Genomic DNA, 15,269 nt, shown 5'->3' with positions numbered 1-15,269 from the left:
ACTACGTAGCGAAAGGGGATCCTACAAAACATGCCGCAAAAGAGTATCCTACACTACGTGGCGAAAGGGGATCCCACACAAAATGCCGCAAAAGAGCGCCTACACTACGTGTCGCAAAGGGTAGCCCACACAGCGTGCCGCAAAGGGTAGCCCACATAACGACGAGAACATTCCACAAATGGTAGCCCACACAGCTAGGGTAGCCTACAACATACTGCGAAAAGGGTAGCCTTACCTACATGTCGCGAAATAGTACCCGAACAACGTGGCGAAAGGTAGCCTAGACATCATGGTGAAAGGGTAGCCTACACAACGTAGTGAAAGAGTAACCTAGACACCATGGCAAAAGGGTAGCCTTACAGCGTCACTAAAGACTGGACCAGATAACATTACGAAAGAGTAGCCCATACAACATGGCAAAAGGTTATCCCAGACAATGTGGCGTAAGAGTAGCCCAAATAACATAACAAAAGTGTACCCCAAATAGCGTGGCGGAATGGTGCCCCTAATAGCATGGTCAAAGAGACGACAACAAAAACATGGACGAAAAGCGAAAGCAAAAAAAAAAACTCAAAATCTCGAACTTGACCGAAGGGCGTGGAAAAGCCAGAATAACTCAAAAGCTCGAGCTTGCCAGAAGGGCGTGCAAACACCTAAAACTCCCAAAAGCTCGAGCTTGGCCGAATGGCATGCAAAAGCCAAAAAAACTCGAGCTTTATCAAGGGCAGCTCCAAAAGCGTGGCAAAGGCAGCCTAAAAACGTGGCTAAATTCCTCCAAAAGGAGTCCACTTTAAATTGCTTTTAATGTATCACCAAGAAACTCTCCAAGAGCACCACAAAAATGTCTCAAGGAGCATCAAACTTTCTCAAAAGATTTATCTTATACAAACAAATAACAAACTAAATTCAAATCCAAATGCTTATCTAACAAGATTTCAAGTTTTATGTTAGCCTTTCATCAAAAACAAAAAGTTTTATGTTAGCGCATTCTCACATGAAATCTTAGTTCTGCATGTTTTGAGTATCATCTCTAATATTCATTATGTTTTCTTTGATTATCTAAGAGTCTAATTACTTAATTGTTATGTTGCTTGTGTATCAAAAAAAATTCACTAGGAAATTGAGGCCTTGAAACGATCATTATAAACTTCATAGTACGAGTTTGATTTCGTCAATAATTTAATGTATACTATATTATACACAACCTTACTTGTAATGTATTGTATTTGTCTAAATTAAGCACATGCGTAGAGTTATAAGATAAATTTAGGGAAATTTGACTAAAATTCCCTAAAAATTTGGACTATGGTTAAAAAGGATTAGTCAAATTTATTTAGTCTTCAGCTCCCTGAGTACTTTTTAATTTGCGACAGCTTTGCAGTGCTTTGCGACATCTTTGAGTGCCTTGCGACATCTTTGCTGAAGGAGTTGAAGGAGATGTCCTTCGACCAAGGTGACAATGCGAACAATTTGTCGGATAGGACAATTGATGTGGAAGATCATCAAGTCCGATTGATTTAGGGATCGTAGAGTTGTAGCTAGAGACCAACTACGATCGTCGAATTACGAAGTAATTCGCGGCTAACTTCGATCGGATCCTACAACGGGTTACACATAAGAGTGACAAATTGATCTTGGATATGACTAGTGGGAGTGAGATATAATCATGGGAGTGTCCCATAAACATATCTCATAGGCCTAAAAAGGAATTAGGCAAAGATAGTACAAAAAGGCCAAAAACAGGGTTTTTGGACCTAGACCGGTTCGGGTACTTCTAGGACTCGGATTGGGCTGAATTTTGGAGGGTTAGTTGCTGATATAATAAAAATTATATCTGCCAATTTTCGTGGTGTTTGGACACCTCCTCCTTGGGGAATTGAGAAAATACCAATAGTTGCTATTTTCGACTATTTCCCTAAATCTTATTCTAAAGGGTGTTTTAGGAAACCTAAAAGGAGGTGGATTCTTATTAGGGTTCTATATAAACACTCTTAGGGCAGAGAATAAGGTGTGGAATTTCTCTCTAAGCTTTCTTACTCTACCACATCAAGTAGAGAGGAGAAAGTGAGCTAATTCCCATTAACTATCTATCTAGTCAAGAAGAAAGGAGTTCTTCTTTTCAACCACCATTGGTGTGCTAGCTATACAACAAGGTGGGAGATCAAATTGTTTGCTCGTGTCCCAAGTAGAGGAGCTACACTTGAAGCTCTTGATCTTCTCATAAGCAATTGGAAAGGTTCGAGGGAAAACTAGCGAACAAGGTATTTATCTTTCTAGTTTTAATTAATGATTATCATAGGTTTATGCATGTGATCCTGGGAATACTAGTGTAGACATTAGATGTCTTAATTCCGCTATAAACACTAGTAGAAGGGTCTAAAACCCAACATTTGCAGCATCTTGCAACAGCTTTGCAGTGCTTTGCGACATCTTTGAGTGCCTTGCGACATCTTTGCAGCACCTTGCAACAGCTTTGCAGCATCTTGCAACAGCTTTGCAGCGCCTTGCGATAACTTTACAACTGTTTTGCAATAGCTTTGGAGCGGCTTGCAACACCTTTGCAACGCCTTGCAACTTGTAAAAAATATTGGGTGTTTAACCAAACAATATACAATTATCTGAGTTTTTAACCAAAAAAAAAAAAGAAAAACAAAATTTGGGTTTTTAACAAAAAAAAGTTTTAACTTGTCTTTTTAACTAAAAAAAATTTAAAATTGGGTCTTCAGCCCAATTTCCTGATGGGTGTATTGAATGGATGTATGAAGTTACAAAAAAATTTAAACCTGTCTGTTTAACTAAAAAAAAAATTTAGTCTTCGGCCCAATTTCGATGGGTATATTGAATGGATGTATGGAGTTAGTGGACACATTAAAGTAACAAAATTTAAATTTTACGATCACTTACTTTGTCCTTATTAATTCTATCCCACTAAGCTTTTGTCCATATGGTAGTCAAAATCATCATCGATGAACATTTATTTTGTCCTAGTCATTTTGATCTATTTTGAGTAATAGATTGAACTAGATCTCTTAATTTCTTTTTTTAAAGATATTGATTTTCTAATCTCTAATTAGTGTAGGAGCCCCACATAGTGTAAGGAATAAGTTTTGTGCTTCATGGTCAATTCTCTTACCATTCCAATTTCTGATATAACGGAAAGAAAACAATTATTTCAAAGATCACTTAACTAATAACCTCTATGAATGAAAACTTTATAAAACACATTAAGGAAGATAATCCCGTGGTGGAAGCATGGCCTTTTTATTTCTTTGTACATATTTGTTTTGTAGTTTATGACATGGCTTAATTAGCAATATTTTACAAAAGATTGACTTGGGGTGCCATTATATTATTCTAAACTCTAAGTAGAAAAATTATCAAAAATTTGGGTCTGATTAAGATTTTCAGTTAAATCTTTTAGTAGTAACGGAAGGTGAAAAGTTCAGATCACCTCAAAATAACCTCTTCCTTATTCCATTGTATCTGAAAACTCTTCACAAGAGTTATATCGTGAAACAAGTTAAGCTGATATCACATTAAAATTAATGTCAATTGTGAGAATAAAAATCCAAATACATAGATTAACGTTTTTAATAAGTAACAAGTTCTTTATTTACAAACGCATAATATCATCGTGATTAATATGGTATGTTGAAACTCTTGTACTCTAATAAATTCTTTAGGCAATAAGAAAAAAAATAAGATAACAGGATACAAATCTTCTAGTGTAATGGAAGGTGAAAATCTTCCGTGATTAATATCATCGTGATTAATATGGTATGTTGAAACTCTTTTACATCGTGATTAATATGGTATGTTGAAAATCTTCTCGTACTAACGGAAGGTGAAAAGTTCAAAATACAAACTGAGATGTCATTTGGCAACACTAAAATAAGTTACTTGTTTTGCTTAGTAGAAAAGCAAAAAAGTTAGTTGGGTAACGTGTAAATTTTCAACTTCACTTAAGTTAAAATTTGACTTTCTTTTAGCTTTTGAAACTATTGTTCGGATTTGAAAAAAAAAAGTAACTATTGTTCAACATATGCATAAATTTTACTTTACCAATTTCCCTTTTTTGTTTATCTGTGCTCCACCACCACAACTAAACTTCCACCCCACCATTGTACCACCACCACAAGAACCACTGCACCTCCACCACCACCATTGTTCAACCACTCCCACACCTTAACACCATCTTTGTACCACCACCACCACCATACCTCTATCATTATCACCACCACCATACACCCCAACCACCAGCACCACATCTCAACCACCACTAGCACCGCATCTCAACCACCACCACCACTGTATCTTAACCACCTTCACCACCACCATACATCCACCTCCACCACCACCATACATCCACCTCCACCACCACCATACATCCACTATCATCATACCTCAACGACTCAACCAACACCATCCCTATATATCCACGACCATCCCCATACCTCCACCACCACCACCACCATCACCATCATCACCATCATTTCACCACCACCGTCGTCATCATCATACCCCCACCACCGCCATACCCCTACAAGCATACCTCTGCCACCACCATACCTCAATTGGACAATTACATCACAACAACCATTGTACCTCGACCACCATCATCCCTCTACCACCACCACTGCCGTCGCCACCGTCATTCCTCCACCACCACCCTAACCATACCACTATATCTCCATCGGCACCATACCTCACTCACATCACAACCACCCGCATACTTCCATCACCGTACCTTCAAGACTCTACTACTAATATCAACACCACATCTTCCACAAGCTGATTGTTGAAATCATAAATAAAACTAGTTAGAAGCAAGTATCTTTATGAGAAAAATAAAAACAAAATAGATAAGTAAACTACATTACCAAACTAATTTTTTGACATTTTTTTTTATAAGTAATAATTTTGTTAAATATATTTTTAATAATTTTTTTGAGTCGAACATACTCTTAGTGCAACCAAAAGTATGTTGTCAAACAACACCTAAATATAATTACGTATATCTTTTTCATCTGTCATGTAATTTTGTAAACAAGTATCACTTGCTTAAAAAAAAAACAAGTATCACCAATGAAATTAACTTTATTTCATTATCGAAATAAATCCGTAAAATATTATTTATAGAAAAAAATACAATCCTTAGGCCAACACTTGACAAGAATATAAAAATCTTTTTGCTAAAGTAGAAAACTATTAATGGGCAAATAGAAATGAAATCGATTTCCAAAACTTGTCAGAGAGAAAAAAAAATTTCTCATATTTCTCTCTCTGTTCTCCCGCACCCACTTGCCCTCATTTTTTCCCTTCCTCTGTTTATACAGAGTAAGAAGTGAAGAGAAATAAAACAGAGCGAGAAAGAAACCGTAAACCCTAGAAAATTTATCTCTCTCCCTCTCTATAACCCTCAATCTCCCTCTTCTTCTCTATGTTATCGATCTGAGATGTGCAAGTGAAGAATTTGTTTCTGTAATTTTTTTTTTTAATCTATTCATGGCGACAACAGTACAAGCAGTAGTAGCAGAGTCATCTCCAGAGGTCCCTGTATGGCTAAAAACATTACCTCTAGCCCCAGAATATCAACCAACCCTAGAAGAATTTCAAGACCCAATTTCTTACATTCTCAAGATTGAGAAAGAAGCTTCACAATATGGAATCTGTAAGATCATTCCTCCGGTTTCACCACCATCAAAGAAAACTGCGATTACAAACCTTAATCGTTCTTTGGCCGCTAGAAACCCTAAACCAAAGTCAAAATCTCCGCCCACATTCACTACTAGGCGCCAACAGATCGGGTACGGTCCTAGGAAGCCACGCCCTGTTCAAAAACCAGTTTGGCAGAGTGGTGAAGTTTACACAGTTCAGCAATTTGAGGCAAAAGCAAAGCAATTTGAGAAAATCCATTTGAAGAAAGTTGGGAAAAAAGGGTTTTCACCACTTGAAATTGAAACCCTTTTCTGGAAGGCTAATTCAGAGAAAGCATTTACTGTCGAGTATGCAAATGACATGCCTGGTTCAGCTTTCGTGCCTATTAATGAGAAGAAATTGAGAGAAGCAGGGGAAGCATCAACAGTTGGAGAAACTGTGTGGAATATGAGAGGTGTTTCAAGATCGAAAGGTTCATTGTTGAGATTCATGAAGGAGGAAATTCGTGGGGTTACTTCTCCAATGGTGTATATAGCTATGTTATTTAGTTGGTTTGCTTGGCATGTTGAAGATCATGACTTGCATAGCTTGAACTATTTGCATATGGGGGCAGGGAAGACTTGGTATGGTGTACCGAGGGATGCAGCAGTCGCATTCGAAGATGTGGTTAGAGTTCAAGGATATGGAGGAGAGGTCAATCCTCTTGGTGAGTTGATTACTCAAATTAATAAAAATTGTCCTCTGTTTATGTTTTCTATGTTCTAGGATTATACTTTGATTGTTGCATTTAGTCGGTTTTCTGCATTACTACAGAAGGAACTTCTCTGCTTTCAATTACTCTCTCTATGTTTTCATTGTTAGTGACTTTTTTTTCCCTATCTGAGTGGATCACCCGTATGCGTTTTTGTATTGTCGGTTTTGAGCTTTCCAGCATTAAGTAGCATTTCCAGACTTGGGTTTACTTATATATACAGGTGAGGGGAGAGAAAAGTTTATTTTGGAGATAAAGGGTTGCCTCCTGTATTATATGGAAACTAGAGTTTCCATCGAGGATTATGTGTTTATGTCATGTTAGTTAATGTCCGTAATTAGCGTGTGCGTAGTTCATGCTCCTTTTCACAAGCTAAATTGTTAAGTTTAGTAAGTGTTGAAAGAATAGGCTCAAAATGAGCAGAAACTTTAGTTGACAGATCTTGTCTATTGCTTCTGCGGATTGTGATATGATAGACGAGGACTGGTGCCTTCTAAAAGGACCAATTTTTGGGCTTCCACCAGAAAAGCATGAATTCTTTTTGATAAATGCTTTATGATTCTTGGTAACGTCTCTGGAAGTGGATGGATCGGATTACTGGTTTGTATGGTATGACAAGCTGAAGAGATGGTATTAGTTGTCTCAGGTCAGAGAGGATTCTTCCAGTTACTTCATTTCGGATGTTTGGGATGAGAAAAAGTGAGTGCTATTGGTAGTGATGGAGAGAGAGAGAGAGGGGGGGGGGGGGGGGGGGGGGGGGGGGGGGGGGGGGGGTTGTATAGCTGGTGCAAGTTGCCAACTAAAAACTCTTCTGGGGATGACGGATAAGATCTTTATCCTTTAGGGTGAACAAGTTAGGAAATGCTTTAGTTGAGAACTGGTGGAAATTTGCTGAACTTGTAATCCAACTCTTCTGGTGGAAATGTGCTAAGGTTAAGTCATGCACTTACTGGTTTTGGCTATTATTTTAGCGGTTCGCTGTTTTGTTTGGAAAAAAAAGTTGTTTGAGTAGAAAATGATGGGCAGGACTTGCTTGGATATAATGAGAAGCGGGAAACCTGGGTGAAGATTATAGAGAAGTCAGAACTATCCCACATGAAATGACGTGAGCAAATGATCAAATAGCGATCGTAGGTGTGGAAGAAATAGACAGGAGAAGTGCTAAATATCATTCCTCTTGCTGCTATAGTGTTCATATTAGTTGAGCTGTGATGTCTACCTGGAATCTTGATGCATTTCTTCTTTTGGAACGGAGTTTCTTGATAGCCAAAATATCAAGCAAAGATATTTTCTAGATTCTTGCTAAGAGCAAATACTGTCTGGGTCGTACGGAGTGGATGTACGTTTAACTTCTTCTCCAAAATAACCCTTGTACTGCAGTATCAATCATCTGATGTGCTGTCTATGGTTGTACTTTCCATGTTTTCTTTTCCTATTCTCTACATTGTTTTTCTGCTTGGTGATGTTACTTATGTTTATTTCTTTTGTCTGTACTTCTGTCCGTTGTTATCATTTTTGAATTCTAATAAGTTGCAACTTAATGCAGTAACTTTTTCGACCCTTGGTGAGAAGACGACGGTCATGTCCCCTGAAGTATTTATTGGTGCAGGAATTCCTTGTTGCAGGTGATTTCTATATATTGTTATAAGAACATGCTTGGAGTTTGTGGTTCCTTTCAAAGTTAATCTTTTGGTTACTTATATGCTAAATCTGCTTTTTTTTTCCTATATTGTTTGTCATCAAATCAGATTGGTGCAAAATGTTGGAGAGTTCGTAGTCACTTTCCCAAGAGCCTATCACTCAGGGTTTAGCCATGGTTAGACATTCTTCACTTGACATTATTTTTGCTTATCATGTTAGTTATTGTGTAGACTTGCACATGTAGTTTGGACGGTGTTATATACGTATTTGTGTATGTATGTATGTATATGTAACTTAGCTTAGAGTCAAAGTTATATTTGTAACTGAAAAAATAATTCTCTCTTTTTTAACAAGAGAGAATGATTGTCTTAATGGAAATCTGCAAGTATAAAGCACAATCTTAAAGCCAAAACCAAAAACTATAATGTTACAATGTTCCAAACATAGCTCGAAATTTAAAATAATATCGATGTAAGAGATTGAGTGTCTCCAGTTCTTTATGTTAAAAAGTAGAGTAACAAGAAATCACCATTATGATATTATCGAAATCCACCCTTTCTCCCTTCATAATAGCTCTGTTTCTACATCTGACAGTGTTGTATTAGGAGTTGTCAAAACCACCCCACTAGCATTAGCTAAAAGAATCCAAAATTTTCTAGAACTTGTGCAATGATGGACAAGATGTTTAATAGACTCCTCATTTTTCCTACGCAGAATGCATCAATTCACCATAATAACCACTGGTTCCGTAGTTTATCCTCGTTAGGAATTTTCTTAAGGCAAGCCATCTACAAAAAGAAATTAGCCTTCAATGGTATCTCCGCCTTCCAAATACATTGTACGTGTAATGAAGGGCCCACTAATACCACCCGCCGATGCCTCGTAACAAGATTTTACTAATAATCTTTCCTTCCACATCCTTAATCGAGACACTCCTATTTTGACTCAGCGGGAATGAGACTATATGTCTACATCAAGCACATGTATACCATTTGTCGTGTCATCAACTTCCCGATCATTAATATTCCTTCTTGGGATCCCAACTCGAACCTCATTAAGTGAATAGCACTCTAAAGCTAATGGCCATTTTCACAGAAGTAGCAAACATAGAAGGACAAGTTTCACGTAGAAGCTAAGGACAACACCTTTAATCTTTTGCAAAATTAATTCGAGCCCCGTTTCCGACTGCATAGGACACCAATCCTTTAAAAACTTCCATCTGCCTGTTTATTCCCCTCCGACTGTGCAACCATAAGTAGTCGATTGTCTTCTGAAGCTACTTCTTTCTATATAATCGTCACTTCACAGTGATTTGCCTTTTATTTTGGACCCAGTGAAAAGATATTCTCATTCTTCCATGTGATGTATAGAGAGGCTTTTGCTGCTTTGCAGATGTCTTATGACTCGCTCTTATTGGTCTGTGTTGAAATGTTGAAAAAACGCCTTTCCAAGGTGGTTTGCTCCAAAAAAGCGAAGCGCCGCCTTGACGCGCGCGCCTCGATGCGTGAAAGGTGTACACTAATTCTTTTAGAAGAAAAAAAATGAGACCACATTTATATAGAAAGAATCAGTGTAGAACTTTTCCGCATCGAGATGAAACAGACGGTATCGCCTCTGAGGCGAATCACATCTACCGAATTTCATACATGGGGTGTTTTTGTCCTTCTATGTCATGTTACATTTACTACTATTCTGATTTAGTAAAACCTTTGGCAATAATTGAGGTATCATATTGATTTGAAATCCCTTTCTTTTTTAGTTATGTTTTTGGTGAGAATTCTTATGCCTTATTTTGATAGGTCAAAATTCCATTTTAATCAAATCATGACGCGATTCTAGTAGAAAATTTCACCTTGCATGATATACTAAAAACTTAGACATGTTGCGCTGTAATTAAGAGTTGTGTTTCTACTGGCTGAAATGCTAATTTAGTTAATTTGAATCTGTACCATAGGATTTAATTGTGGAGAGGCAGCAAATATTGCCACACCTGAATGGTTGAGGGTTGCGAAAGAAGCTGCAATTCGTAGGGCTTCAATAAATTATCCACCAATGGTGTCTCATTTACAGCTTCTATATGCAACAGCACTGACACTATGTTCAAGGTTTGATCTTCCTCTCTCTTCAAGGGTTTCAAATAAATTCTCATTAAGATGCATAACGAAAAAGTTTGTTAAAATTCGACCACCTAAATTCGTGTTAACTTTACATAGTCATATATTACTTGTTCTATTAAACTATGTAGTTGATCCACAATATATCGTTTATCCTCCCTCACTAATGAGCAAAAATATCTGATGTTTCGCCAATATATCTGAATATCTCGTGTATCGCCTCTTAGCTAACAAAGTATATGTTAATATAATCTTGGTACCATGAGTATATGCTACATATCATGTCGGAGAGTTTTTTAGCAAAATGACCTGTGAACCTATGGTTCAAAAATGGGTGAAATAGACATAGTTTTATGGTCGCATTTCTTTTCAGAAAGTTAAAGGATTATCTTTACCTCTGTATGTACGTGTTAAAGTGGATTTATATTGATAACTGAGGTTGGACAAGGTGTTCCTGAAGACGACAATCTTTATTTTCTGTCTGCAGTATACCCGCAAGCATTAGTAATGAGCCACGAAGCTCAAGACTAAAAGATAAGAAAAGGGGTGAAGGGGATCCCATAATTAAAGATCTGTTTCTGAAGGATATGATGCAAAATAATGAACTACTTCATCTTCTTCTTGCACAAGGATCTTCATGTGTTGTTCTCCCAAAAGATCCTTCAGAAAAGTCTCTGTGTTCAGATATGTTGCGACTTGGACCCAAAACAAGGCCCAGGTTGTCGCTTGGTTTATGCAGCGACAAGGAAGTACTGGAACCCTCGAAAGTTTCACTTTCTGATGATATTGGAGAAAGAGACGTTAACGTTAGGTCTTATACTAGTTTCAATTCATCGAAAAGAAAAACTGGTTCTATGTTCGAAGGGAACAGGCATTCATCATCTTCAAGCAGAACAGGTCAATCTGGTAATGCTGATTCGTGCACTTCAACTTCCGTGACAGGAGAGATTGATAATGAGAGAGAAAGTACTTCTCAGGGTGCTGGATTGTTAGGGCAAGGACTGTTTTCATGTGTCTCGTGTGGAATTTTGTGCTTTGCATGTGCAGCTGTTATCCAACCCAAGGAAGCCACTGCTAGATACTTAATGTCTGCTGAACACGGTTTCTTGGACGATTTCACTGTTGATTCTGGACTAGATAATGATGAATACTACCGTGCTGACGAGGAAGACAATAATCTTGAGATAACCAACTCACCTGGTAGGATCCATGAGTGAGGATTTGTTCTTATGTCACTGATTCATTGATGAAACAAACTTTTTGACTCACCTATACATGTTTTTTGTTTTTGTAGGAAGGATACAAAAAAGTAACCAAGATGGGCTATATGATGTACCTGTCCAATCTGGTGAGTACCAAGTCCAAGTTGCAGATAATAGCGAAGAAGTGGTTCCAGATAAAAAGGTAGAAGTGGTTTCAGATACTGGAGCCAACAAAGGCATTACATCTCTTGATCTACTAGCTTTTGCTTATGGGAACTCATCGGACTCTGAGGATGTGAGTGCTGATGAAAGCAATAGAAGAGACTCTTCACCACTAGATCAAAGAAGCGGATTTGTATCTGATGATTCAATTCATGCTTCTGGTTGGACTCGAAGCTGGAGAAGTTGCAATATCACGGTTAAAGGTCAAGAAGCTCTGGGTTCATGTAGAGATACCGGAAAGATCAATAATACATCAGCTAAAGTACATCAAAGTCATTTGGAGATGGAAGGAGTAGAATATGGATTGACAGATCACTCTGTGCACTCTTACTCGACTCGGGGTCTTTCAAGTAGTGAACCTCATTTTGGTGAAACAAGCAAGCATTCAGAGTTTGAGATACCGATTAATAACAGAAACAAGTCGATTTTGCAAAAACCTGATGACAGTTCTATTAGAAAGCATATTTTCTGTCTTGAGCATGCCGTGGAGGCAGAAAAGCATCTTAGACGGCTAGGTGGAGCAGATTTGCTACTCGTTTGTCATCCAGGTAAACATCGATATCTTTCACCCAAATAAATTTTCATTCTTATATTTTTTATCTTACCTTATCTTCAGCTGTTCATTTCTCCTAAGTCGTAACTCTTACATTTTTGAGTTCTCTAAGTCTTATTAATAACTTCAGTAAGTACTGTTGCTACCTTCATTATATCAAGATTCTATATCTATATATCTTCCTTATGATTCATTACTTTACGCCCCGTTTTTTTCTCTTTCAGACTACCCGAAAGTTCAAACTGAGGCGAAATCGTTGGCAATAGAAATGCGAGTAGATTATTGCTGGAAGGGTATTCAGTTCAGAGAAGCCAGCAATGAAGATATAGAGAGAACTCAATCGGCTTTGAATGATGAGGAAGCCATACCTGATAGTGGAGACTGGGCAGTAAAGCTAGGCATCAATCTCTATTTCAGTGCTAGTCTCAGCCAATCACCTCTCTACCGTAAGCAGATGCCATATAATTCAGTTATATACAAGGCGTTTGGTTTGAATTCTCCAGCCAACTCCCCCACAAAATCAGTATACTCTTCGATGGGGGTAAAGCAGAAGAAAACAGTTCTTGCAAGTAGATGGTGCGGGAAGGTCTGGATGACCCATCAGGTTCATCCTTATCTACTTCAGAGGGAAAACAAAGAAGATCAGTCGATAACCTTCCAAGCCCCAACAAGTATGAAGCTGGAGAGAAAACCGAACACCGGCAACTTAACTGAACAACTAGTGGTTTCAAAGAACAATTCTTTCCGAGGTTCAGCAACTATTGCAGATAGGAAGTCTGCCCAGAAGAGGAAAAGAAAATCAGAAAAGTGGGCAACCAATAGCCCGGAGATTGCTCAGCTGGAAAGCCCGGTTGAAGTGGAAGTCGAAATTGAGACAGCTGAAGATTCCCGTGCAAATGATTCCCCTCTAAGGCGTGGGACGAAACTTAGAAGCAAACAGATGAGGGCAACCAGGAGACCAAAGGCCTGCTATCCGGAGCCAGAAAGCCCAGATGAAGTAGAAATCGAAGTTGAGGCAGCTGAAGATTCCCCTGCAAATGATTCCCCTCTAAGACGTGGGACGAAATTTAGAAGCAAACAGATGAGGGCCACTTGGAGACCGAAGGCCCACCAGCTGGAGCCGGAAAGCCCAGTTGAAGTCGAAGTTGAGAGTGCTGAAGATTCCCTTTCAAATGATTCCCCTCAACGATTTGCAAGGAAACTTAGAAACAAACAAATGAAACATGAGACACCACGCGGAAGCTATTGGGGCAGTAGGCAATATGACTCAAATATAAAAGATGAGACTGATGAAGGTGGTCCTAGCACGCGACTCAGAAGAAGGAAAATTTCGAAGCCGTCTGAGGAAGAAGTAGCAGTAAAAGGGAAAGGGAAAGGAAAAGGAAAAGGGAAAGGGAAAGCAGCGAGTGGGAAAATAACCAAGAACGTAAAAGCAAAGAATTCAGATACTAGTAAGAATGAAGTAGAATGGAAGGATGCAGAAGCAGAATATCAGTGTGATATGGATGGATGCACAATGGGATTCAACACAAAGCAAGAATTCATGTTGCACAAGAAGAATATATGTCCTGTTAAGGGGTGTGGAAAGAAGTTTTTCTCTCACAAATACTTAGTGCAGCACAGGAAGGTTCACATGGATGATAGGCCCTTGAAGTGTCCATGGAAAGGGTGCAAGATGAGTTTTAAGTGGGCTTGGGCTCGGACCGAGCACTTGAGGGTGCATACTGGTGCAAGGCCTTATCATTGCCATGAACCAGGTTGCGGCCAGACATTCAGGTTCGTGTCGGATTTTAGTCGTCACAAACGGAAGACTGGTCATTCAGTGAAGAAAAGGGGATAGACTGAAATGCATGCAGAAAAAGGAAAGGATAGTGTTGTGTGGTTGTGAATTAACTGTGGCTGATCAAATTGTTCATTCCCAATTGATAGAGGGAAGGATTAGCCCAAAGTTTATCTTCTTTAAAACTTCGTTATCTGTTCGACTCACAGGCTTATTGAGGAGGGCCATTGAGTTTACATTTGAAAACCCATTGCAACTGCTTCAAATTCCAAACAAACTGTTTCTTCTTTCATTCTCTGATCTATTTTTGATGATGAATTGTTGATCACCGATTTGAGTATAATTCTGACTATTGATGTTTTTATTCATATCAATTATTGAGAGTGATTGATCATCTTTACCTTAAATCCGAATACTTAAGGTGAAGAAAGAGATTCTAAACTTCTATACATTGAAAAATCTAGGGTTGAGTTTTTCCTATTTTTTGTGAAAATGATTTCGTCTCCATGCTCATAATCTTCATCAAAATCGATAAAAATCACAATACTCAGTAAAGAAAAGCAAGGAAGCATCAACTTTCATATTCATTTGTGTCTATTACTTTGCCATTCCTCCTACAGGTACATATATTAAGAAGTAAAGAAGACATGAACTTGATACAAGCACAGGAGAAGGATAATCACAAGATGAAGAAGGAAAATCTAAGTTAAAGAAACAAATAATCATCAAAGCTTTTACGCTCCATTCTCTCTCTGTAGTTAATCGCATAAACTGTGCACTGTGCAGCTATTTCGAAGAATGTAAACTGCAACATTCTCAAAAGTTTATCGCCGTCGAAGCATATACATTCTTGAACTCAACCACAGCAAAACCACTTCCACTGCATTTGGAACTCAGAGTAAGTAATATTTCTGAGATCAATTCAAACTCAAGAGAAGAAAAGAAAGAAAAATACCACAGAAGGGTACTTCTCCGATTGTTGTTTCTTTGCATCCTCAGCTTGTTTTTTCGGCGAAACTGCATCTCCACCATTAGTTTTCTTCCCGTCTCTAGCTTTAGCAAATATAACTGTAAATCCGTCAGCCGAGGCTGGGTTATTTACATCCCACTCTCCGAATTTGGGCAACGCCCGACCCTTGTCCTGCTGCTCGAAGCTTAAAACTATAAGCTAAGGGATAAACGCTCGGCCTTCTTTAAGGAGACTCAAGCGCTATTGTTAGTGGCATAAAGAAAACCTTCTTACGAGGAATAAAAAAACGTAAGCAATGCCGACTACCCTTTATAGATACAAACACAAACATGTTAACTAAATGATTAAATTGATGGAAAGATGCCATTTCTATAATTC

General features: G+C 38.3%; 1 protein-coding gene across 1 annotated transcript; it reads left to right on the top strand.

Moving 5' to 3' along the window:
- The first annotated feature begins 5,156 nt into the window (after positions 1-5,156).
- On the top strand, positions 5,157-14,213 carry REF6 (relative of early flowering 6). Its single transcript, XM_086654128.1, has 7 exons — positions 5,157-6,364; positions 7,956-8,034; positions 8,158-8,225; positions 10,005-10,155; positions 10,652-11,364; positions 11,459-12,136; positions 12,366-14,213. Exons 1-7 carry the CDS (start codon positions 5,506-5,508, stop codon positions 13,979-13,981), a joined length of 4,164 nt encoding a protein of 1,387 aa, XP_086510254.1. The 5' UTR covers positions 5,157-5,505; the 3' UTR covers positions 13,982-14,213.
- The last annotated feature ends 1,056 nt before the right edge of the window (positions 14,214-15,269 follow it).

Source organism: Eschscholzia californica, unplaced genomic scaffold (assembly GCF_041429995.1).
Source record: "Eschscholzia californica isolate CP2 unplaced genomic scaffold, dmEscCali1.0.p SCAF_1, whole genome shotgun sequence".
NCBI lineage: Eukaryota > Viridiplantae > Streptophyta > Magnoliopsida > Ranunculales > Papaveraceae > Eschscholzia > Eschscholzia californica.
Note: the sequence above shows the minus strand (reverse complement) of the source record. Positions and strands in the feature narration are given on the sequence as shown.

Bases quoted from the DNA above. Each gene is read 5' to 3' on its own strand.
- REF6 (XM_086654128.1), top strand. From the start codon at position 5,506: ATGGCGACAACAGTACAAGCAGTAGTAGCAGAGTCATCTCCAGAGGTC. The intron at 8,226-10,004 runs GTTAGACATTCT...TCTGTACCATAG, and splicing joins TCACTCAGGGTTTAGCCATG to GATTTAATTGTGGAGAGGCA. The intron at 12,137-12,365 runs GTAAACATCGAT...TTTCTCTTTCAG, and splicing joins GCTACTCGTTTGTCATCCAG to ACTACCCGAAAGTTCAAACT.